General features: G+C 51.6%; 1 protein-coding gene across 2 annotated transcripts; it reads right to left on the bottom strand.

Moving 5' to 3' along the window:
* Positions 1–96: 96 nt before the first annotated feature.
* Ppp1r12c (protein phosphatase 1 regulatory subunit 12C) lies at positions 97–23,617 on the bottom strand. 2 transcript variants are annotated; one of them, XM_050130674.1, is made up of 22 exons: positions 23,199–23,617; positions 19,343–19,473; positions 19,144–19,262; positions 10,109–10,268; positions 5,198–5,342; positions 5,045–5,119; positions 4,055–4,128; positions 3,849–3,976; positions 3,662–3,735; positions 3,285–3,437; positions 3,135–3,202; positions 2,542–2,673; positions 2,276–2,366; positions 2,056–2,139; positions 1,923–1,983; positions 1,685–1,770; positions 1,555–1,595; positions 1,373–1,475; positions 1,167–1,271; positions 949–999; positions 816–866; positions 97–737 (listed from the first exon to the last, which is right to left on the bottom strand). In XM_050130674.1, the coding sequence occupies exons 1-22, from the start codon at positions 23,529–23,531 to the stop codon at positions 651–653; spliced, it is 2,352 nt and encodes a 783-aa protein (XP_049986631.1). In that variant the 5' UTR covers positions 23,532–23,617; the 3' UTR covers positions 97–650. The 2 variants fall into 2 exon arrangements, with proteins under 2 accessions (XP_049986631.1, XP_049986633.1); XM_050130676.1 differs by having other exon boundaries at positions 1,685–1,767.
* Between the last annotated feature and the right edge of the window lie 1,155 nt (positions 23,618–24,772).

Genomic DNA, 24,772 nt, shown 5'->3' with positions numbered 1-24,772 from the left:
CACTGGACCCCATCCAAATGGACGAGCAGTTTAAGTCAGACAGCCAGAGCATACAAGCCAGAAACAGTGCCCCACACCCAGCGGTTGACAAGTCACTGAGTGGCAATGTCACTTTATTTGTGGTGCCTGTGCTTTGTCTCAAAAATACCTTCTCCCCCTCCCCAGACAACGGGTGGGAAGGAGGCAGCAAAAATAGAAGACATCCCTCCCTATTGCACATGGACCCTATATACAGGCCCACCTGGCAGAGGCCAGTGGGACTCTTGGCACATTCCTGGATCCCTGCAGGGGAGGGGGAGAGGTGCTGGGTAGCATCACACGTGAGGTGGGACCCCGGGGCAGCCACTCTGCTCCTGGATACTGATCCTGTGTTTCGTGGTCCTTGCTTCTTTCTTGGTCCCATTTCTGGTGCCTGCCTACTCTCAGCAACATCTCCCTACCTGGCTCAGCCCCCCACCTCCATCCTGGCCTCAGAGGGCCCCCCTTGATTCTTGGGGACTCTGTGCTTTCCTCCCGGTTCTGAGGTCCCGAGAGGAGGTTATGGCTTCTCAGCAACTTCCCCCGGAGCCCTGTCACTCATGTTCACTCGGGGGAAGGGGTGCGCGTGTCAAAAGCAGCTGTATAAATATGGTGCGGGAACTCCTCCGGAGTCACTTGGAGAGTTTGCTAATGACGCGGATCAGTGCTGCATTCTCATCCTTGAGCCGCTGGTTGTCAGCCCGGAGGTCGGACAGGGCCTAGGGTACAGAGCGGAGTCAGCTGGGTAGTGCTAGGCAGGTTGGCTCTGGCCACTGCCCATCACAAGTCCCAGTCACCTTCAGCTCCTCCTCCAGCTCGGCTGCCTTGCGCTCCAAGGCCCTGCGCTCCTGCAAGGAATGGGGCTGTTCAGAAGCAGGGGGCAGGGCAAGGCCAAGACACAGTGGGCCCACCCCAGCAGCCCAAACTCACGAATCTCTCCAGCTCCAGGAGCGCAGGTCTCTCAGCAAAACGTTCTTGCCTCTGGTGAGGACAAAAAAGACTGGGTGTCACCTCGCACCCCTAGTCCAGTCAGAGCCCTGTCCCCAGGGGAGTAACCCTCCAATCAGCCAGGGCCAGGCCCCTTGCAACTGGAGCTCTGTCTCTCGCTGTCCCCAACACAGTTGGTTCTTAGGTCTCAGCATCTGTACCTGCGTGGCCCGCTCCAGCTCCACCTTGAGCTGCGCCAACTTCAGGGTGGTCTCTGTCAGGGCCTCACGAAGCCGTTCATTCTCCCTTCGAAGCTCCATGTACAGCTGGGAACACAGAGCAAGCAGGCAGGCTTAGAAGGGCCAGGTGTGGGCCATCAGCAGAAGCCACAACATGGCAGGGTAGGGCATGAGGTGGGATGCTGCACCTTCCGGAAGCTTCCATCAGACTCTTCATGTTCCTGCTTGGATTCTGGATTGAGGTCTCTCTGCGAACGCTGCCTGCGGGCAGTCGAGCCGCCATCCACAGTGCTGGGCAGAAATTACAGGTCTTAGGAACCAGGCCCTGCCAGAGAGCCGGGCTCCAGCCCGCAAGCATGACCCAACCTACCTACACTCCAGGCTCCTCTCTGCTGGCCCCGCCTCTTCCCCCTGCATAAGAGCTCTGAGAGTTCAGTCTCCATCCAATGTCCAGGCCTGCCCTCCCTCCTGCCTGCCCACCCTCCACACAGCATCCTCACCTCTGCTGGCCCCCTTCGCTCATGGCCAACCTTTCGGTGCTCCCTGGCCGCCTGTGGTCCCTGGCCCTGCCCGTCGGGCGCCTCTGCTAGGGAATCAGCGGTAATCAGCCCAGACGCTACTACAAGGGCCCTTGTCTACTGTGCAGGAAACCTGACTTAGCCCCCAGTTAACAATAAGACTTCATGGGACAGATAGGATGGCTCCCTGCGGACCAATTTCCCAGATAGCAGACCTCACCTCTCTGGGCAGGGCCCTCAGCATTCTCCACGCCAGGGACCCGAGGTCTCCGAGAAGGGTCCTGCCAGGGAGGAGCACAGTCAGAAACAGGGAGATGGGTTCCACCAGCCCCACTTCACCTGACCCTGCTCACCAGGCTGGACGGGACAGGCTGATCTGGCTCAGGGGCCTTCCCTGCAACCTTCTCTGCTTCCTTCAAGTCTGTCAAGGTCACACCCTACCAGAAAGAACATGGTCAGGGAAAAGGGCCTAGACTTTGACAGGGCTCAAGTTCAGGTCCCCAGCCTCCTCCCTCAGACCCAGTAGCACAGACCCCAGCCTCCTCCCTCTGACCCAGGAGCACAGACCCCCACCTGTGTGGACCTCCGAGACTGTCGCATAAGGCGGGAGCGAGCCTTCCGCTGAGACTCGGATTCTTCATCACGCACAGGCATCTGGTAGGACCTATGTGGAGAAGCCTGATCTCAAGAGACTGCCCCTTGAGTGCTGTCACTCTGTGAAATGCATCTTAGAAGGGTGCACATTCTGGCAGAGAGCATTTCAACTGGCCAAACAGGACCCCAGGGGAGCCCACACACAACACTGCTGTCTCAGTGCGGCCTTCCCCTAGTCTCTTTACCTCCGACGATCCCTGGAGTCAGTTAGGGGCGCTGCAGAGGCTGTGAGGACATTTGGCTTCACTGGGGATCCAGGCTCCCTCCTGGAGGGTTGAGCGGAGTGATCCGAAGAAGGAGGCGTGGCAGCCTCACACCTGTAAGGATTCATTCATCAGCAAATAGTCCTCAGGCCTGCATTCTGTGCCAGGCATGGGAGGAACCACAGAGAGTAAACCAGCCATGGCTGCTGATGAGTCATTTCTGAGCAAAACACATATAAAACAAACAGCAGCCAAAAAGGCAAGTTTGGAGCATGGGGAGAGAAGGTGCCTGGAGAAAAGAAAAATAAGCCAGGTACATGTACTGAGTCCATGTTAGCACGGCAGTCCCACTAGGCCTGGGAGAAAAGGGGCATACAAGCCGACATGAAGAAGGAAAATCCCAATCCAGCTCTAAGGACTCAACAGGAAGAACAAAGGCCCTGAGGCAGTCGGAGCACAGTGGCCTGGGAGTTTTACAGTAAGCATTTATCTGATGCACCCTAAGGACTTTCTCAGGATCTCAAATTCCAGGATAGCACCAGACCTGTCCCCCTGCCCCAGCCCCTGGTACTTACAGGGTAGAGGGCTCTGGCACTTTCTGGGCAGGGGTAGGGGTTATTCTGGCAAGACGGGGCTCCCTGGCCTGTGGGCACAGGAGAGAAACAAAGGAGGTACTCTCTGCCCCAAGGCAGGAGCCTGGATCCCACACACTTCACGACACCTACCTGAGAGGAGGCCTTTTCAAGGAGGGAGGAGGAAGCTGAACGCTGCAGACCAAGAACTCCCTCTGTACCCCTCCTTTCTGAGGGACCCAGAGCACCAGAGCTCCCTGTCTTCTGGAGACCAAAGCGCCTGGAGAAGGGAGCCTCTTCTGGCATCTGGGAGAGGAAAAGGTCTTCATTACTGAGCAAAGGTTTGACCCAACTCCTCAGAGAACCACCATAAGTCACAGCCAGAGCAGGCGCCACCAAAAAAATAGCTCTTTGTCCACAAGGACCTAGGAGCCAAGTCAAAAGGCCACCTTCCTGAGTGGAGGTGGAAGTGTTTACCATATTCCACCCACTGCCCCAAAGCTCACATCAGCTCAGGTGGTCAGACTTACCACAGGGCTCTTGGGGCTGGAGGACACAGGGGAAGACACTCCATTGAGGGCTCTTGGTTCCACGTGTGGATGATCTATGTGCGGAACAGAAAGGGACTGTCACACGAGATGCCAGTCACCTCTACTTGGGGCCTCAGAAGTCCAGGCCCATACTCCTTCCTTAGACCCAGGGGTCTGGTATCCCTACCAGCTGGGGCTTCTTCTCCCTCATCCTCATCCCTAATAAGGGGGCCCCCTGCCCCACCAGGCCGGCGCTCCTTCGACAGATCCTGCAGGGAGATTTTCTCACGGCTGCTCAAACGACATACAGAGCTCCTAGGGGAAAGACAGGGTGTCCATGTCCAAGTCTGGTGGAGAGTCCAACCCACCCCAAACCCAGGCATTTCTTCTTACCTTCTGTGCTTGCTGTTTGAGGGCACCTGTGGTTCTTGACCTTGGCTCTGAGAGGCTTCCTTTTGGTTCCGAAGCTACAAGGAGGGAAGGGGGTAACTGGGGGGAAGGCAGAGAGCACAATCCCGCCTGTATCTCCTAGCCATCCCGTGCCACCTCTCCACCTTGAGGGCCATCACGCATAAATGGGCTAGCCACACTTTATGCAGGGTCCTGCAAACATGGAGGATTCAGTATCCTGACAGCACATTGGATCCGGGGCCTGTTCAAGCTCTCCTAAGTTTTCTCATCCAGCTGTCACTGGCCTCCAATCTTACTCCCAGAGGGATTCTTCTACTTCCCAGGAGCGAGCAACTTGCTCAGACCTCCTCCCGACCCTTCGGCACATCTAAGATGCTAATCAACTCTTGGCAGTGCAGGCCAGGGCAGGTGGCTCTTTATGGTTATCACAGGCAGCTCTCAGCCCGATGACAATGGCCACTGTCCAAGACTAAAGAGGCCGCTGTCATAACCCCACGACTGTCACAGCTGCACTCCACCAGGAATGCCACTTGCCCATGCCCTCCTTGCATCTCAGTATGCCACGGGGCGCAGCTCTGGAGAATGTTCCCAGGGGTTCTTCCTGGCTGGCTCCCACAATGCCTGGGCCACCTCACTAGATAAAGCACTTCTAGCCCAGGCCATCTGCTTGGGGCCCACATCCACGATCCCTTCACTCTCCATTTTCCCAGCAAAAGTGCTAACTAGAAACAGTGTTGTGGGTGGGGGGAGTTCAACCTGTGTCACATACATGCCGTCTCCCCAGTGAGCAGGCAGGGAACTGGACACAGCCTCACCTCCTCCAGACATGGAGGTGCCCCTGTTCATAGCCCTCCAGCAGAGCTGGGCTACCAGGTGGGAACTGCAGGTCCCAGGACAGGGTGTCAGTCCTCCCAGGTACTGTTCCCTCCCTAGAGACGCCAAGTGAAGAGGCAGACTAGAGTGGAGACTCACGTCCTCCTGTTTCTGGGCCAGCTCCTCCAAAAGGTTCATCACTTCTTCATCAGCCAGGTCACAGGGACGCTGCCCCTGAGTAGGGAAGGGGTGGTTGATGATGATGTCCAGCTTCCTCCCCTGCCCTGCCCCACCATCTGACATGGCCCTCACCGCATGGGTCAGCGAATCCATGCCCCCACCATGCTCAGCCAGAAGACGGCAGGCGTCCTCCACACCCCAGTGGGCTGCTGCATGCAAAGGTGTCCAGCCATCTCCATCCCGGAGCTCGGTGTCGTAGCCAGCTTGGAGTAGCAGCCTAAGGGCCAGGGAGGCTGGGGTCAAGTGTCAAACTAAGCCAATGGCTGATTTCAAATTCTGTTCTGTGGCTAAAGTATTACTGATCAATATTCAAACATCACACAATTTACTGGCAACCAGCCCTGCCCCAAGCTCCCCTGTACAACCGAGCCCTCCCTTGGACCAGCAGCTACAAATCAAACCTGCAAAAGGTTCCTTGCACCACAGGGATCCCACTCTTCCAGTCCCCCAGGTTAGAGGACTTAGGGCAGTGGTGAGAGGTGACAAGGTGGGTACAAGACTCCCCCACTAACCCAAGCCCATGAAGAGAATGTGACCCCCCCGCCAAGGGACTGTAGTTCTGGAGCCACACTGTTTTAGAATACTGGCTCTCAACAGTGTCAAGCACCACACAAAGACACACATGTACACACCCTCACCACAATCGTAAACATCATCATTGGAGTCCTAACTTACAGGCAGAAAGAACAGTAGCGTCAGTGGGCAGGGGCTGGAGAGGCTGCTATACCTCTGTGGTAGGCAGCCCTACTACTCAATGATAAGATCCAAAACATCAGAATGCTGGAGTAGGGCAAGCCTGGCTTAGCCAATGACTTTCCAGAAAGCTACACCTGGGAGCTCTATGAACTCAGCATGGGACAAAGCCTCTTTTGAAAAAAATGCAGTGAGATTCTGTGTCAATGAGGAAGGCCTCAAGCAGAGGGAGGCAGAGACCTTGACAGACGGCAGAGCACTAGGAGTCCCGCCTTCCTCACATTACCCAAGATTCCCCGTCCTCTTGTCCCAGGGCATGCTGGGTTTCTGGCTAGGTACTAGCTATACTCCCCTTCTGGTCAGTATCCTAGGAGCCCAAAGCCTGCCACCCAGTCATGCCCTCTAATCCATCAGCACCTCCTCGCCAGCAGTTCTGCCAGAAGACTCTCTCTATTGCATGCTATTTATATCTCCCAGGGCCAGAGTTTTCTTCTGATAAACTTGGTTTTATTTACTATTGCTGTGTACGCGTCTGTTGAGGTGTGATTATGCGAGCACACGTGCCGCAGCATGTCCAAAGATCAGAGGACATATTCAGGGGTTGGTTTTCTCCTTCCACCACCAGTTGCAGGACCCAATGTAACACTTCTACCCCTGAGCTATCTCACTGTCTAGAAGCTAAGGTTTTCATCGGGACCTGATAGTCCCCAGGAGACTTGTGGCAATGTCCACAGTCATGGCACAGCTGGGTCAGAGGTGCTGCAAGGGACAGGACAGCCAACAGAATAGAATGGCGCAGCCCATCATGTCTCTCCGGTTGGCTGTGGCGGGTACACATCTGAAATGCTAGGACAGCTAAGTGGATGGGAAGTTTCAGACCATCCAGGAGGCTGGCATCTAACAGACATCAAGTAAATATTTACCTCTACTTCAATGAGGAGAATAACTTTTAATAGTCAGAAATAATAAATAACCGTAAATTAAGGAAAAAGAGGAAAGTAAACACAAACTCACACCAAGGGACTATCATAAAATCACAAAATTCAGTATGATGGCTCACACCAGCATGCAGAGGCTGAGGCAGAAGAATAGCTGTGAATGCAAGGCAGGGTAGGTTATATATCGAGTACCAGGCTAGTCAGGATTATATAGCAAGACCGTATCTCTCAATTAAAAATGAAAGAAGTTACAGGGAAGATAGGCAAGCATGGCGGCTCTCACCTCTAAATCCCGGAGGGAGGTGAAGGAACAAAGATTAGAAATTCAAGACTAATGAATTAGTAGCTATCCTTGACCAACATGAAGTATTGACTGAAAAGACCAAATAAACAAACACAAACATTGTCATCAGTGAATTTTTTTTTCCAGGAGTGGAACTGGAACCCAGAACTAGAGAGTAGAGTAGGCAAGTGCTCTACTCCTAAGTCACCTCCCAGCCCCTCACAGGTGGACTCAGAGAAGCACTGATGGTCTGAGCCCACAGACCCAGTGCTTCAGTTCTGCGACAAGATAATGAGGCTGTCCACAAGTATTGACTTACTTTCTCTATTTCCTAGCCCCTGGGAACTGTGGAGATAGCTCAGGGCAAAGCTTAAAGCACAAGGAAAGGAGTTCTGATTACCAGGATCCACTTAAAAACTGAGTGGATTGCTGTTTTATAAAATTTGACATTGGGACTAGAGAGATGGTTCTGCTCTTTCAGAGAACCTGGGTTCAATTCCCAGCACCCACATGGCAGCTCAAGACTGTCTGTAACTCCAGTTCCAGGGGTTCCAACACCCTCACACAGACATCTACATATAGGTACATAAAAAAATACCAAAAAAAGACATCATGAAAATTGCAGGCATATGGATGGAACAAGAAATCATCCTGAGTGAGGTAACCCAGACCCAGAAAGACAAGCATAGTACGCACTCACTCATACATGGATATCAGCTGTTAAGTAGAGGACAATCATGCTACAATCTACAGACACAGAGAGGCTAAGTAACAAGGAAGGGTCAAGGGCGAGATGCATGGAATTCCCTGGGAAGGGAAAATAGAAGGGATTTTCCTCATAACAAAACGGGGAGCATGGGGATGGGAACAGGAGAGATCAAGCAGGGGATGGGGGGGAGGGAGAGTATGGGGGTGAGATGGAAACCTAGTGCAGTGGAAAACCCCCGAATCTATGATGGGGAACCTAGCAATGGAGGACAGAACCTGAACCGGATGTTTTCTATAACCAGGCAAGGCTTCTAGGAGTGGGACTGGGACATCAACCCAGCCATAAAAATTTTGACCTACAATTTGTCCTGCCTGCAAGATATGCTTGGGTAATAGTGACACAGAACTTGTGGGCGTGGCCAATCAAAGACTGGTCCAACTTGAGGCCCATGCCACAAGAGGGAGCCTTGATGGTCAGGAACCAGAGGCTGGATAGCCAGAGACCTAGGGTAGAACCAAATACAACTGGAAAAAAATAAATACACAAAAAGTCAATGAAATGATTCCTAATGCTATTCTGCTATACTCATAGATCTGAGCCTAGCCAGATCTTTATCAGAGAGGCTTCCTCCAGCAGCTGATGGGAGCAGATGCAGAGACCCACAGCTCAGGAAACCCCACAGAAGAGGGAAGGATTATGGGAACCAGAGGGTTGGAGGACATCAAAACATGACCCACAGAATCAACTAAACAGGGCTCACAGGGGCTCACAGAGACCGAAGTAACAATCAGGGGTCCTGTAGGAGTCTGCACTAAGTCCTCTGTATATATGTTAAGATTGTTAAGCTTGGTGTTCTTGTGGGACTCCTAATGGTGGGAGTGGGGGTGTCTCTGATTCTTGTTGCCTATTCTTGGGACCCTTTTCCTCCTACTGGGTTGCCTCATCCAACCCTGTTACAAGGGTTTGTGCATAATCTGGTCTTAATGTAACTTGTTATACTGTGTTTGGCCGATAGCGCGAGATGCCTGCTCTTTTATGAAGGGAAACAGAGGAGTGGATCTGGGGGAAAGGAGGAGGTGAAGGTGAACCGGGCAGAGTGGAGGGAGGGGAAACTGTAGTAGGGATGTATAATGAGAGAAAAACAATTAAAAAAATAAAAAATAAAGACTGAATGGACATGGCAGAGACAGAAAAAACTCAGAGGGAGACAGCTAGCTAAACTTGCCAAAAAGGTAGGCTCAGGAATCAGCCAGAGACCCTGCCTCAATATGTAAGGTGGAGAGAAACTAGAGAAGATATTACATGTCAACCTCGGGCTTCTACACATACAAGTGCCTAAACACATGCATGCATACACACCATACAACCATTAGCCAGACATACAACTGTGTGAAAACAAACCTAGTCTTCCCTGTAGCTAGCAATTGTCAATAATGAGAATTGGGTAAGTGGAACACAGGCATTAAGTGATGCAAAAACCTGTGCAATGTTCTCCTGACAAGGAACAAGACATTTGCTCCCTTTGCCTCTGCTTCTCGCTGACTTGGGATGTAGATGCAATGGCAGGTGAGGCAAGTCACAACAGACCACATCCTGATGTGGGCAGCATGGCTGGAGCGGAGTGCAGCTTCTGCTCTTAGATGCTTAGGGCATCTGTCCCCAAAAGGGGTGGGCTCAGAGCTCAGCCTCAGACTTGGGACTCATACTGACAATACAGAGGCTGAAGCCCCTCCCTCTGGAGCAGAACTACACAGACAGCCTGTAAGTCTGGGGGTGGTAGGTCTTAAATCCTGCCTGAGAAAACCTGCCGGCAACTTTACCAGTATGGAAAGCAGAAAGACAGGGAGGTTCATCTTAATTACATTTGGGGTTTTGGTTTTTACAACAGGATCGCAATACACAGCACTAGCCTCATATGCACAGCAGGATGTAGTCAAATCTAGCCTGAAATTCCAGTAATACTCCTGCCTCTGCTTCTCAGGTGTCGTGATTACACATGTACAAGACCGTATCAAGCATACACACATACACACAGTTCTTGCTAGGTAGCCAAGGCTAGCCTAGAACGCACAGCAATCCTGCCTTGACCTCCAAAACACAGAAATTAAAGACATATACCACCATGACTAGCTTAATGATGTTTTTTAAAGACTGATTTTTATTTTTATGTGTATGAATGTTTTGCCTATACACATGTGTGCATACAAACACACAGAGAGATAAACAAGTATCATCTTTAAACCTCTTGAGCACAGCTAGGGAGTGGGAAATACTCTTGGTGTTAGGTATACAAACTAGAAGAAAAGGACAATAGCCCCAAAAGCTTCAAGACACAAAACAATCACTCTGGCTTCACTCACCTCATCACCTCAATATAGCCCTTGGCAGCTGCCACATGCAGGGCAGAGGCCCCGGTCCGGGGGTGCCGGGCCTCTGGCATGGCACCCCCATTCAGCCAGCACCTTGTGTCATGAAGCAGCAATTCTTCCTCAGCCCGCTTGGCTGCCTCGACATCCACACCTGGGAGAATGAGAGGTGACAGGTGGACTCACACAGGGCACTCTAGGAAACCCCGGCTACAGTCTCAACTAGTCACAGTCTCACCGTGACTCACCAGTTCCCTGCTTGGACTCGGGAGGCTTGGACTAACCCTGTGTTTTCCAACTGTGCTATCCGCAGGCCTGGGTACCACTGAGGGGTTTTAAGACACAACAGGCCAGGAATGGAAACCACAGGTCTTGACCCATGTGGATCAGTATTTCTTTTTTTTTTTTTTTTCCCCCCGAGACAGGGTTTCTCTGTGGCTTTGGAGCCTGTCCTGGAACTAGCTCTTGTAGACCAGGCTGGTCTCGAACTCACAGAGATCCGCCTGCCTCTGCCTCCCGAGTGCTGGGATTAAAGGTGCGCGCCACCACCGCCCGGCAGTATTTCTTTTTTTTAAGAGAAAACCTCATTTCCTGAGCAAACCCCACACCTTACTCCATCTAAGTTGTCCTCTGCCTCCTGCTATAATCTATAACCTTCACACACTGTCACTACTGGCGTCTTTTCCTTTCCAAGTGTGATTAAACCAAACAAAACTTCATTGTATAGTTATGTGTGGTGGCTCATGCCTCTGCTTCCAGTTTCAGTCTGAGCACAATGATCGCCATCAATCTGAGCTACATAATTAAGTTTTTTTTATAATTTTATTTATTTATTTATTTTTGGTTTTTCGAGACAGGGTTTCGCTGTGGCTTTGGAGCCTATCCTGGAACTAGCTCTGTAGACCAGGCTGGCCTCGAACTCACAGAGATCCACCTGCCTCTGCCTCCCGAGTGCTGGGATTAAAGGCATGCGCCACCATCGCCCGGCTATTTGTTTTTTACCAGCCTGCCTGGTTTACAAGAGCTAGTTCCAGGACAGGCTCCAAAGCTACAGAGAAACCCTGTCTCAAAAAAAAAAAAAAAAAAAAAGAAAGAAAACAAACTATCTTTTTTTCATTATACATACCAATCCAAGTTCTCACTCCCTCCCCTCCTACCATCCCCTCTTCTTATCCCTCTTACCCCCCCATCCACTCCTCAGAGAGGGTAAGGCACATTGCTTTCGGGAAGGTCCAAGGCTCTCCCTATCTAGGCTGAGCAAGGTATCCATCCAAAGAGACCTCCCAAAAAGCCAGTACAATCAGTAGGTATAAATCTTGGTGCCACTTCCAGTGGCCCCTCAGTCTGCCCTAGCCATGCAACTGCCATTATGGGGCTATCAAGAAACCTGGTTCTAGAGAAATTCCCAGGAATCCACAAAGATGACCCCAGCTAAGACCCTAAGCAATACATAGTAAATTTCAAGCCAACTTGGACTAGAGAGTCAGATTCTGTCTTTGAAAACAATAACAATTAAAAACACAACAGCTGCTGTGGTAGTGTGCAGTGGTAGTGCACACCTTTAATCCCAGCACTCAGAGGCAGAGGCAGGCGGATCTCTGTGAGTTCGAGGCCAGCTTGGTCTACAGAGTGAGTTTCGGGACAGTCAGAGCTGTTATTCAGAGAAACCCTGTCTCTAAAAACCACACACACACACACACACACACACACACACACACACACAAAGTTACACACCACACCTATATTCTCAGCACTCAAGAGGCTGAGGCAGGATTGCTTCAAGTTCAAGGTCAGCCTGGGCTGCAGCTTGAGACCCTATCATCAAAACATAAACATCAAAACAAAGTCAGGCAGAGTAGCTGAGGCTGAACCCCTACCCAAAACACCATCCCTCACTGTGATCTTCATTCCTTTGAGTACTATGAACTCACAGAGATCACAGCAAAATGGTCTCTGCTGAAGAATGCTCTGTTTTCTCCTGGGAAGGTTATTAGTGCCTATGTTTTTACGATTGTGAAACTTTTTCACTTCCCAAAGTTCCTCAAAGTTGAGCTGTTGTATACAATAGCTGGCAGCCAATGTGGACCCATCAGGCACTCGAAACTGAGAGGGGCTGTGAATGTAAAGTATATTTGGAATTTCAAAATACAGGAAAATGTAAGGGCACTCGTGAACAGTTGTTTTACAACTTTATTTTGAGCACACAAGGCATGGCAGCGTGGTCAGAGAACAATTCTCAGGAGTCAGTTCTTACCTCCCACCTTGCTGAGGGAGGGCCTCTTGATTCTGCTGTTGTGCTGTGTACTCTAGGCCACTGGGCCTGCCTCGCTCTAGGACCTGGGAGTACAGATGTGCCCCAGTGCCAATGGCTTTTTACAAAGGTTCTAGAGATGGAAACTTGGGTGCATCTAACATCTTTACTGAGCCATCTCCCCAGTTCCCCTTACTGTTTTGACTGCGCCTAATTTGGGTTTGTTTCTTGTTTTGGTGCACGCACTTGTGTATCTCTGTGTGTGAGAGACAGATTTACATATCCCAGTGTGTGTGTGTGAGAGACAGAGAGACTTACATATCCCAGAGTGTGTGTGTATGTGTGAGAGACTTACATATATCCCAGAGTGTCTGTGTTTGTGTGTGTGTGTGGAGAGAGAGAGAGAGACAGAGAAAGACAGAGAGAGAGAGAGAGACAGAGACAGAGAGAGAGAGAGAGAAAGAGAGAGAGAGAGACTTACATATCCCAGAGTGGGGGGGTCTCAAACTCACTAAACAGCAGATGATGAATGAGCCTCTGGTCTTCCTGTCTCCACCTCCCACGTGCTGGAATTGCAGTTTGCATGGCCACATCTAGCATGCCTGGTGTTGAGGATCGTGGTTAACAGATAAGCACACTACCAACTAAGCCACATCCTCAGCCTTAGAAGTTTCAAACTGCATCTGTGGCTCACCCAGGACTTCCATTGGGCGTTACTGGCAAAGGTCTTTAGGTACCACCTGGCTTTAAATACCAACACATCGGGACTGGAGAACTGGCTCAGCCATTAAGGGCTAGGCTCACAGCCTACACAAGGGGGTAGAAGGTGGAGACTCACCAGTTCAAGGCCAGCCAGGACTAAGAGAGATCCTGTCTGAAAACACTAGGGAGCAGGGTTTAGTCCACTGGGAGAATGCCTGCCTAGAAACGTAAGGCCCAAGTCAAGCCCTCTACACACAGTGGGCTCCTTTCTAGTCTCACTACACCCCCTCATAGCCAAGGCAACCAACTGCTCCCCTCAACATATATATTATATACTTCCACCATAAAGCTTTAAATGAGATCCAATAAACAGTCCTCAAAGTTGGTTCAGGATGTTCTTTCTCATCCCAAGCCAAGGCCAACTCTATCCGACACCAGCTGCAGCTTGGTGCTACCTGGTGGTAGCCAGGTCCTAGCCCTTTGCATCTCCTGGCCAACCTGCCTAACGGTGGCAGAGTTCAAGAATGTGTGGCTAAAGTCCATCTACAGCAGTCACAGAGAACAGGGCAGGCAAGGCCAGGACCGCCCTTTTCCTCCAGCCTCCTGCCTGCTTCCTTAAAGGGAGTTGCCCGCTGTTCCATCCTACTGTGGCAGGGAAGGGGAAGGGCGGAGTTCCCTGCTTTTCCTCAGCCACCGTCAGTATTCTTGTGCCTGTTCAAGGGTAGCCTGTGTTTTCCACACAGCCAAGACCTGCTTGCATTCAGTTTTGGGGTTGGCTGGCTAACTGCGTTTTTATTTTATGTGTATTGGGTGTATTGTCTGTGTTATGTCTGTACACATGTGTACCTGGTACCCAAAAAGGTCAGAAGAGGGCATCAGACTCCTCTGGAAGTGGAGTTACAGGTGCCATGTGGGTGCTAGAGTTGAGCCTGAGTCCTCTGGAAGACCAGCAAGTGCTCTTATCACTGAGCCACATCTCTGGCCCCTCCCCCTTATGTCTTTTTTTTTTTATTGAAAAGAGAAAAAAAAATTCCGCCTCCTCCCAGCCTCCCATTTCCTTCCCCCTCCTCCCGCCCCTCTCCCCCTTCCCCCACTTTTCTCCTCCTCCCTCTCAGAGTGGGTCACTCACTGATTCAGCTAGACTGACTGGCCTGCAGACCCCAGGGATCCTCTCTACCTGCCTTCCCCCCTACCTGCCAGCATTACAAGTGGTGGTGGGCTTGGGTATGTGGTTGCTGGGGAACTGAACTCAGGACCTTATGTGCAGCAAGCTGCTCTACTGAGCATATTCCCAGTCCTAGAAAACAGAGTGTGTGTGTGTGTTACTGAATTTACTGTAAAAAAAAAAAAAACTATTACACTTGTTTTATTATGTGAATGTGTGTGTACACTCAAGTACACATGTGGAAGGCAGGGGACAGCTTGCAGAAGTTGATTCTCTCCTTCCACCAAGTGGATCCCAGGGACTGATCCCAGGGGTCAGGCTTGGTGGTGAGAGCCTTCACCCACTGAGCCACTTCACCAGCCTGAAAATAAAGCTTAAATGGCATCCAGCCACTTCTGCTTTTTTTCATCCTGTCCCTGGCTCGTTTCCCTCCATAGCAGCTGGTAAAGTCATTATAACAGAGACCACATACCCGGTAAGGCCTGAAATATGTACTGTGAGCCCTCAAGGAAAAGTCAGCCAACCCCTGCTGGACCACATGGTTATACATCGGGGCATCATCCACTGTCTGGTGGGGCACCAATCTTTCGGTCTCGCCCACAATAAACACTGTGCTGCATTCCTGTCCGCTCACCACCTAGGAGTACAAGGGCCAGGGCAGGAGCTGGGTCTGCAGCGTCAGCTCCTGCCGGGTACTTCCTCTGGGCACAGCACTCCTCTGCTACTCTCCTGCGCCAGTCACTATCACAGTCCCCTGGGCCTGTCTCTGCAGCTGCAGGCCTCCTCTGTCCTTCCTGGATGTCGGGTTCCAGGGGAGATGGCACTTCCTAAGTCTCCTTCCTACCCTGTCCCCCAAGGGTGCTCCTCCTCCACAGACACTGTGCTTTAGAGTCTTTGCCAGGGGCCTGACCCTGCAGCCTGGACCACAACAGCACTGCTAGGACCTGGCAGCACCCACTCTTCCTCCTTCGGTAACCACATCCTGACTTTCCTCGCCCACATGGCTTCAGTGTGACTCTGCTCAAAGCCTAGTCACAGGGTGACAAGTTCTCTGCACAGTGATGGGACCTGGGGCTGACATGAGATCATGTGCCAGTGTCACCGAGAACTGTGGCTCAGCCACTGAGGAGGGTGGGGCCACTGTGCTCCAGGTAGGCACCAGCCTGCAATGCTAGGAGCCTAGCTAAGCACCTGGGTGAGAGAGAACAGATCAGACTATGAGGCCAAAGTGGCTGTGGCATTAGGAATCCATCTTCAAAACTAAAACTCTAGGGCTTGGACAGGCAGCTCAGTTGGTAAAGTGTTCACCACACAAGCATGAGATCCCAAGTTCAATCCCCAGCACCCATGTAGAATGCCAGGCATGGCAGTGCACCTGTAATCCTAGCACTAGGGAGGTGGCACAGGAGGACCCTGGGTTCACTGGCCAGTCAAACTAGCCCAATCATTGAAGCTAGTGAAAGACCCTCTCTCAAAATTCAAGGTAGACGGCTCTCAACGAACATTCCAGATTGACCTGTGGTCTCCAAACACAGGTGTGCATGCATTCATGTATAAACAGGCATACGAAGAACTGAGGTTCTGCACACATTAAACAGAAACTCTATCTTCCCCCATTTTTATTACATTCATTTATTTGTGTATGTGAGTGAGAACTGCAAGACAATTTGAGGGGTTAGTTCCCTGGTCCACCAGCAGGCACCTTTCCCCTCTGAGCATCCAGACAGCTCTGCACCCCACCCCCTCGTTTATTTGTTTAGTTTGTTGAGTCAGAATCTCTTGTGTAGCCCTGGTTGTCCTGAAACTCACTCTGTAGGCCAGGTAGGCCTCAAACTCAGAGATTCACCTGCGTCTGCCTCTCTCAGTGCTGGGGTTAAAGGGATGTGGTAGGATTAAACCACCACACCCAGCTCTACTCCCAGGGTTATTAGCACCTGGGAACTACATTTAATGGCCTGTTTGTATGAATTTGGGAGCTCTGTTACTTTGATTACTCTTGGTATCTCACACAAATGGAAACTCCGCACTTGTCTTAATTCATGGAGGTTTTAAGCTTCATCCACATGGTTGGATGTGTCAGCTTCCTTCCTGTTAAGGATGAATTGCGTTCTTTTCTCTGCAAAGACCACATTTTGCTTATCCCACCACTGAAGGACTTCCTACCCTCCCTGGTACTGAGGAGGGAATTCACATACTAAGATCAAGTGCCACAGACTGAACTACTAAACCACACCCAAGCCCTATCCTACTGTACATGTGCCTGCAGGTAGCATTCTCATTGCCCAACAACACAAAATATAAAGAAGAGAAGCAGACAGAGAGGCACACTACTGCATCGCAGCACTCAAGAGGCTGAGGCAGGAGCCCAAACTCAAGACCACACAAGACTACAGTAAGTTTCACAGCAGCCTAAGCCAACTAATTAATAAAATAGTAAGTACTGTGGGTCATATCTTGGGATGCTTGTTTTGTTGTGGTGTAGTGCTGGGGATTGAACCTGGGCCCTCGCCCATGCTCAGTAAATGCTCTACCAGTGAGAAGCTTCCAGTCCTCTCCCTATTTATTTTTATTACTTTTAATTGTGTGTGCATGTGTATCTGTGCAGGGGCATGCACATATGTGTTTCAGTACCAGAAGAGGTATGAGACCCCCAGACACTGGTGCTCTGAACTGAATGTGGTCCTCTGGCAAAGCAGAAAGCTCTCAGTGGCTGAGCTCTCTCCAGTTCCTGTTTTTGTTGTTTGCTTTACTTTTTCAACAGTCTCGCTAAATTGCCCAAATTGACTTTCAACTCACTCAGTAGTTCAGGAAGGCCTTGAACTCACAATTCAGGAAGAGGGGAATCTTTTAGTCAAGAAAACTGCTCATTTGAAAACTGAGGGATGTACCAGCACAGGAAGAGGGAAGGGAAGTGCCCAAGTGGGAGAAGATCAGGCCACAGCAACAGGCGACCTTGTGGCATGGAAAGGGAGAGAGGTAAGAGCCCTGGGCTGTCCCATCTCACTGTTGGGGAGAGTAAAGCAGCAAGGCCTGCTGAGGGAGGGCTTCCCATTATCTGGGCAGAGTTTACAGCATCAGCAACATAGTCTCCAAGTGACTGAGTAATGGAAGGGAGGAGGGCAGGCTAGACAGGGAAAAACAAGAAAGGTATTGATGCCTGTGTAGAGGGAAGGGAGGAGGGCAAGACAACACAGTAAAGGGCATCTGTTTAAACTGCAATTCCATTCTTATGAAATGTCCATAACAGACAGATCCCTCCGACAGAAGGCCTTAGAGGCTGCTGAGGGTGTGGAATGGAGCTAAGAACTACAGATTTCTTTTGAAGGTGACTTTTTAAATGCTTTGAAATCAATGTGGCATCAGCTCTACAACTCTGTGGACCACAGCACAACCACGAACTGCACTGTGAATGGGTAAACTACTGGGCATGTTGATTACAGCTCCAGCAGCAGCTTTAGTATAAAAACCACAGGTAGGCCAACGGGTTGGCAGGGTAGCTCAGCAGGTAAAGTTCCATCCCTAGGACCCCCATGGTGGAAGGAGAAGCCTTCCATAAGTTGTCCTCTGACCCCACAGAGCTTGAGCACTGACACTCATAAAAAGGTTTAAAAAGCAGCAGATGCAGTGATGACACACACATGTAATCCAAGTACTCAGGAGGCTGGGGCAGGACTGCTCCAAATTCACGGAGTACCACATAGCAAGACCCCATCCCAGAGATATAAACAGGGCTTAAGAGCTGCCTCAGCACTGGACGCTCTTCCAGAAGACCCAGGTTCAATACCCAGCACCCAGGGCATCTGCAACCACAGACATCTCCCAGCCTCTGCAGACACGCAGACATGCAGAACACACATGGAACACAGACAAAACACCCATACATAATTTAGCAAATTCTGAGATGAAGCCCAGGAAAGCATCTATGGTGGTTGCCATAGCACTGAGGCAACTTTTCTGAGTTTACCAAAATTAACTCAGGGAAAGGGAGCTCATCTAAGCCGCTATTACCCCTGCCCTACTGTAACCCAGGAAGGCTCCTGACTGACCTTCATCTCCTGGTGTCCACTCGCTACCAAGCATCCCCACGTGACTCACAGTCACCTGAAATTCAATGTGCCAACATAGTAAACCTATTTATTGTCTCTCCATCCTGGGTGGTAACATGTAAGGACAGGGGAACCATGATCTGTTTGTCCTCTTTTCCCTCTTAACTCTTAGCTGGACACTCCCCAGTTTGGAACTGATTTCAGGGTACACTGGTATCTTATGTTCCTGGAGAGCCTGCTAGGCTGCATGGCAGCCCCAGCCCAGCCTGCTTCCTGATCCCTTTCCCTCCAGGCCCTGCACAACAGAGCTGAGAGCCATCCAGCTATATCCCTGTTGGCTCTGGATACTATCTGTTTGTGTGTTGATGGGGTCTCATGCAGCCCAGGTTGGTCTTGAACTTACTATGTGGTGGAACATGACCCTCCTGCCTCCCTCTCCCAAGGCTAGGATTACAGGCATGTGCCTAGACACTAGCTTCTCAGGCAGGCAGAGAGGGATCTCAAGCCTTGTTAAGAACTTGCTATTAGGAACACACACACACACACACACACACCCCACCCAGGAAAATGAATAAGGCCAGACATAAAGATTCAAGATGCTCCTTACTCCTGGACAGGGCCCTGCTCACAGAGCTCCATCCCTCAGCTCCTCAGAGCTGGAGTGACAGACACACTCACAGCAGTTAGGGTTCTTATTCTGTGTCTTACAGCATCTCACTAGAGCCTTGGCAACCCTGGGGATAGGTACCACTCCCACTTCATGGGGGAGGAAATTGAGGCACAAAGACAGCCAGAGTCCAAGGAAATGGGCTGGCCTTTAAGCCCAGACTCCCAGATTCCAAAGCTCTCAATCCCATAGGCCCACCTCGGCGGGCGATCTCTGCCTTCAGTAGCCCTTCCATGGCATCCGACTCAGCCAGGTCCAAAGGCAGGTCTCCATCACTGTTAACAGCGGCGATGTTGGCCCCATGGCTCAGAAGGTACCTACGGGCAGGGGAAGGTCAGAGCTGCCAGACCTGGACCTAACGTCTAACCCAAGCCCTGCCCTTCAACCCTCGCCTCACCTGGCAATGTCCAAGTACCCACAGGAGGCAGCCACATGCAGAGGCGTCCAGCCCTCGTTGTCTGCCTGGTTCACAGTAGCACCCTGCTCCACCAGGAAGCGTACCACCTCCAGGTTCTCATCTATGCAGGCCTGAGGATGGGGACAGGCCCATCAGCTCTCCTCTCACCAGAGGCCCAGCAAGGAAACATTCCTACAGAGGCACCAGGGCCAGGGAGAGGTGTGGAAAGCAATGCTGAGGGCCTTTGGCACGGGTTCCAGGGGTCCTCCAGCCACCAGCTGCTCAATATGGTACCTTTTGTTACCCATGCTTGGGTCACCTGCACATGTAGAGCTCACGGAGACGAGGAGCAGGCTCCAAAAGGCAGACTGAAAAGTGGACATGGAAGAGGTGGAGCTGCCATCCCTGCATGTGACTGCAGAACATAGTCTATGAAGTGGGGGAGTCCCAGAGTCCAGCCATCCCAGGGGCAGGGCATCTTAGGCAGACATACCCCAGGAATCCTCTTCTGGGGAAACCCAGGACCACGAAGATTAATAAAGTCCATACCCAGGCTAGGTAGTGGCAAACACTCACCTAGCACTGTCTTCCACCCACAACACAGAAAAAAAAAATCACCCCAAAGAGACACACATGCAGCACATCTCAGAAACAGAGTAGAGGGCCTGGGGCACATTCTCAAAAGGGATGCCTAGGTTATGTTCCCTGTGGCCAGGAGTCCAAGCAGACCAAGTGCGGGGTCACTGAGGGCCTACCATGCATAGGTTCCCTCAGAACATCTTTTCCAAACACCCCACATCATACTACAACCCTGCCTCCTCACCCTTAAAACTGAAAGCTCGAGGAGAGGAAGGCCTCACCCTAGCCAGCACAGCACCCGGTGCCATAGGAGAACTGGTCTTAATCCCTGATGACCCTGGCTGGACACTGGAACCACTGAGTCTAGGGAGGGGGTTGAGTCCAGACTCCTGGGTCCTCACAAAAATTAACCCCCTTCTTCAAGCTCAACCATCTGGGAAGGAAGCTACGAGGGCCAAGAGCATGAAGTCATGGAAATTTAGGCTGCAAGAGGGGGGGCACACGTGCCCTGGGAACGGGATGAACTCTGGGCTTCACTCTGGGCTCAGTTTATTTCTACCCTGTTGTCATGGTGATGGGAGGGGGGGCAAGGAGGCAGATGGGCCTTTCCCTTTCAAGGACCTGGCCGGGTACGGGCATCCATGTGAAAGATGCCTGAGGCAGGGCACTAGGGACCAAGAATCCAGACCCACCTCCCCCTCCCTCAGATGGAGAACTCTAGCCAATCCTCCTTCCTTAGACCTAGGGAATCCGGGCTTGCCCCCCTCCCAGACCCAGGTGTTTGGGCTCCCCATCTCTCCCCTGTTCAAACCTAGGACTCTTAACTCCCAGCCATACCTACTCCAGACCCAACTCATAGCCATTACTGGACAAGGCAATTATTGGATGGGGGAAGAGAAAGGAATGTCCCTGCCTTAGGTAGAGGCTGGGGCTTAGGAAACACCACAGCAGGAGGCTGATGCCCCAGGGAGGGTTTAGGACTGGAAACACTAAAAAGCCCAAGGTGTAGCAATCAGGAAAGACTAGAAATCACCAGAGAGGATGGCCAGATGTCCCTGTTTTCCTGGGACCAAAACTAGCTCCGGGAGCTTTCCCTGTGGAAGCCAATGCAGTACCAGGAGGTGAACTACGCTCGCAGTACTCCAAACCCCAGCTTTCTGTGTTCTGGCCCTGTAAGCCAACTGATCTGATTGAATCTGATCTCCCAGGCTCCCAAGCCTCCTGCAAAGCCCTGAGGAGTCAGTTCACCAAGGTCTCTTCAGGGTGGGAGGAGAGTTCCACCTGAAAGGCTGATAGGCCACTCCTGAGGTTACAGGTTCCTGTGGAGAGGGTGCTCTAGGGGCCTCCGGCAGATCCAGAGGAAAGGGATATAGTCAGAAGGGACCACTCAGGAGGGCCAGGGACTTTGGTGATCAGGTGATCAGTCTGAGCAGATCTGCTGGACTGGTCAAAGATGCTGACACCCTGAGAGGGGTCTTGGGGAAACAGTACCCTGTTGTATGTAGAAAATGCTCAGACAGCACTGGAAGCAAATTCCCGGTGTACACCTGCAGCTCATGCAGGCCCCAAAAAGGAAGTTTTCCACATGACACCTCTCACCGTAGTCCTTCAGGGTGACCACTGGTCCCATTCTACAGATAAGAAAACTAAGGGACACAGAGAAAAGACATTCAAAAGACAAGGGACAACGACAACTGACATTAGGTCAGTACTGACTGCCTTTTATTGGTTTTGTGACTGCGTCTCATGTGTCCCAAGATGGCCTCAAACTCACTGTGTAGCTGAAGTTGACATTGATTTCCAACCTTCCTGCCTCCGCTTCCAAGCACCTGATTTCTGTGGTACTGGGGATGAACCGGAGGCTTCCTGCCTTCTAGGCAAGCCCTCTACCACCTAAGTGGCATCCCAGTCCAGGATAGACAGATTGACGGCCTGTCCTCCACCTGTCAAACATCCTCCCTTTGTTCCCCACCTCCTAGGATCCCGCTTCCACCAGTAACTGAACCACGGGGATCCTAGCAAGAGGACCACTCGGGAGATGGAGGCTGCCATGGAAGAAGACTGACACCGAGCCAACACTGTGGCCAGAAGGGAGAAGAACCGGGATGGAGGCTCTGGGCTGACTAATCTTGTCTCTGGTGACCCCAACTTTGGAAGATGGGAAGATAAAAAGAATACCGAATCCAGGCAACACAAGATGGTCCTCACTCTCAGGCACAGATCACTGGGAATAAGAATCACAGTGTCTGAGATGCCCAGGGTTTTGGTGGTGGGGTAGGTTCTAGAAGGTGACAGGGTAGAAATATAGGAGAGAGGGCATAGTTTGTTTTGTTTGGTTATTTTGGTTTTTTGAGACAATGTTTCTCTGTAGCTTTGGAGCCTGTCCTGGAACTAGTTCTTATAGACCAGGCTAGCCTGGAACTCAGAGATCAGCCTGCCTCTGGCTCCTGAGGGCTGAGATTAAAGGTGTGCACCACCACTGCCCAACAAGAGGGTATAGCTTTTAAAGAAGGATGCTGCCCAGATGATAGGTGGAGTGGCCATGCCTGTAATCCCACAAATGAGGGGGCAGAGACACGGGACCTGTGTCTGAGGATGACCTGAGCTACACAGCAAGACTTTGTCTCAGGAAAAACAACAACAAAACCAAACAAGAGATGAGAGAAGTAGCCCACAGCTTGGAAGATCGGATGCTTAGAAGTTTCCAGAAAGGCAAATAATGTGGATAGAGAAAGAGAAGTCAAGGAGAAACCTAAGAGGTGGCAAGATCCCCAAAAGGGGATGAATCGAGAACTGAATTAAGAGGACATGGGGGCAGAGGATAGGAGAAAAGATAAAGATAGCATGGGATGACCCATCAGAGGAAGTATCTTTTCAAGGGAACAAAGGTTATATAACTGCTTAGAAGGGAAAAGACCATCCTAAGGCCACTACAGGCAGTACAGGTCACAGGTGATACAAGGTGGACCCTCAAAGAAGTGACACTGAAGAACCTGGGCCTAGCGTAAGAGGAGGGTCAAGTCAGACCGCAGGAGGACGAAACCTCAGACCTGGAAAGCTGCAGCACAGCCTGGAAAGGAGAAACACGGCCAGCGTAGGCACGGAAGTAAGCAATCTGCAAAAGATGTACGGGGAAAGGAGACAGCACAGATGACAGAGAAGAGGCGGCCACGGAGCAGGCGGGGCACTCAGAGGTGGCAGAGTCGGTAGGGGAGGTGGCTCAGGGCCGGGAAGGGAGGATGCCCTGGTGGCGCAGACCCGGGGCGCGGGCGCTGACCTGGTGCAGGGCGCTGATGCCGTCGGCGTTGGTGGAGTCGAGCACCGCGCGTGCAGACGGCGAGACGGAGGGGTCGGACGCAGCTCCGGAGCCGGGGCCAGAGTCGGCTGCGCGCAGCATCAGGCGAGCCTCGTCCAGATCGCCGCCCGCACAGGCCGCCAGAAACTCGGCGGCGCGCTCGAAGCGGACCGTGCGGGCACGGCGCTCCCCGGGGCTCGGCTCAGCCCCCGCCCGCGCCCCCCACTGCCGCAGCTGCTCCTGCCGCCGCTCGCGTGCTGCCGCCGCAGCCGCCGCCGCCCCCGGGCCCGCCGCCGGGCAGTCCTCGCCCGACATCGCGCCGGCCGCCCGCCCGCCCACCGAGCGAGCGAGCGCCGGGCGACGAACAGCAGCCACCCGCCCGCCCCGGGGGCCGCCGGGAACCGCCGCACGGCAAGCACCGCCCAGAGGCTCGACCGGCCCCCGGACGGAACGTTGACGTCACGACGCTGACCCATAGCCCTCTGGGAAATGGAGTCCTGATTGAGGAGACTTGCGTAACTAGCGCGGCTAGGTTAGCGATCGAGGACGCAGGCGGGCCTCGGGGAGTGCTGGGAAATTGATTCTATAAACTGAAGTTTTCACTAGACTCGCTAAATCCTGAAGAATATCTGGGAATCTGAAGCTAGAAGGGGTCGAATGAAAACCGCCAAAATGCATGCCTTTAATCCCAGTACTTCAGAGAAAGAAGCAGACGAATTTCTGAGTTCGAGGTCAGTCTGGTCTACATAGCGACTCCCAGAACGACCAGGGTTACACAGAAACCCTGTCTCGAAAAACCGAAAAACTAAAATTGCCTAAAGGAGGGCATGCCCCCAGGGAATGATGGGAATCTGGGTATAGAAGCTGCACAGAATGCCCGGGGGCGGAGGGGATTCTGGGAAATGTAGTGTGGTTTGTAAAGTGGTTAAACGAAGGTGCTTGGGAAATGATGGCGTATAACGGGAACCTGAAAGAGACAGAAATAAAATTCCCATACTTTTTGTGTTTTGTTGTGAGACAGGTTGACCCTCGAACTCATTATGTTAACTAAGAATGCCCTTAAACTGCTGATCTTCCTACCTCCATCTCCTACTTGCTGGGATTACAGATGTTTGTGGGGTTTTATTTTTGAGACCGGGCCTCGCTATGTAACCCTGCGTGGCCTAAAACTCGCTCTGTGGACCAGACTGGCCTCAGACTCACAGAAATTCTCCTCCTTCTGCCTCTCAAGTCCTGGTATTCAAGGGGTGCCACCACGCCCGGGCTTGTTTTGGTTTTGAATCTGCTGTTGATGGGGGATAAACACAATGAGGAAAAGCATTTGTCTCCTTTGAGCAAACCCTTTGGTCATCATGACTAGAACTGAGCCTGAGAGTAGGCAATAAACAATATTTTAGGATGAATGAATGGGCTCCCTAAAGCATCGGGAAATTGACTTCTCAAACCAGATTAAAGACAGTAGCCGCCAAACTAATCTGAGTACCCACTTTTTTTTTTTTTTCGAGACAGAGTTTCTCTGTAGCTTTGAAGCCTGTTCTGGAACTAGCTCTTGTAGA

This window comes from Alexandromys fortis, unplaced genomic scaffold (genome assembly GCF_014885135.2).
Source record: "Alexandromys fortis isolate MF-2015 unplaced genomic scaffold, M_Fortis_MF-2015_v1.1 scaffold_344, whole genome shotgun sequence".
Classification (NCBI taxonomy): Eukaryota; Metazoa; Chordata; class Mammalia; order Rodentia; family Cricetidae; genus Alexandromys; species Alexandromys fortis.
This window is presented reverse-complemented; position numbering and strand designations above follow the sequence as displayed.

Bases quoted from the DNA above. Each gene is read 5' to 3' on its own strand.
- Ppp1r12c (XM_050130674.1), bottom strand. From the start codon at position 23,531: ATGTCGGGCGAGGACTGCCCGGCGGCGGGCCCGGGGGCGGCGGCGGCT. The intron at 2,674-3,134 runs GTAAGTACCAGG...GAATCCTTACAG, and splicing joins GTGCCAGAGCCCTCTACCCT to GTGTGAGGCTGCCACGCCTC. The intron at 738-815 runs GTGACTGGGACT...TCTGTACCCTAG, and splicing joins AGCTGGAGGAGGAGCTGAAG to GCCCTGTCCGACCTCCGGGC.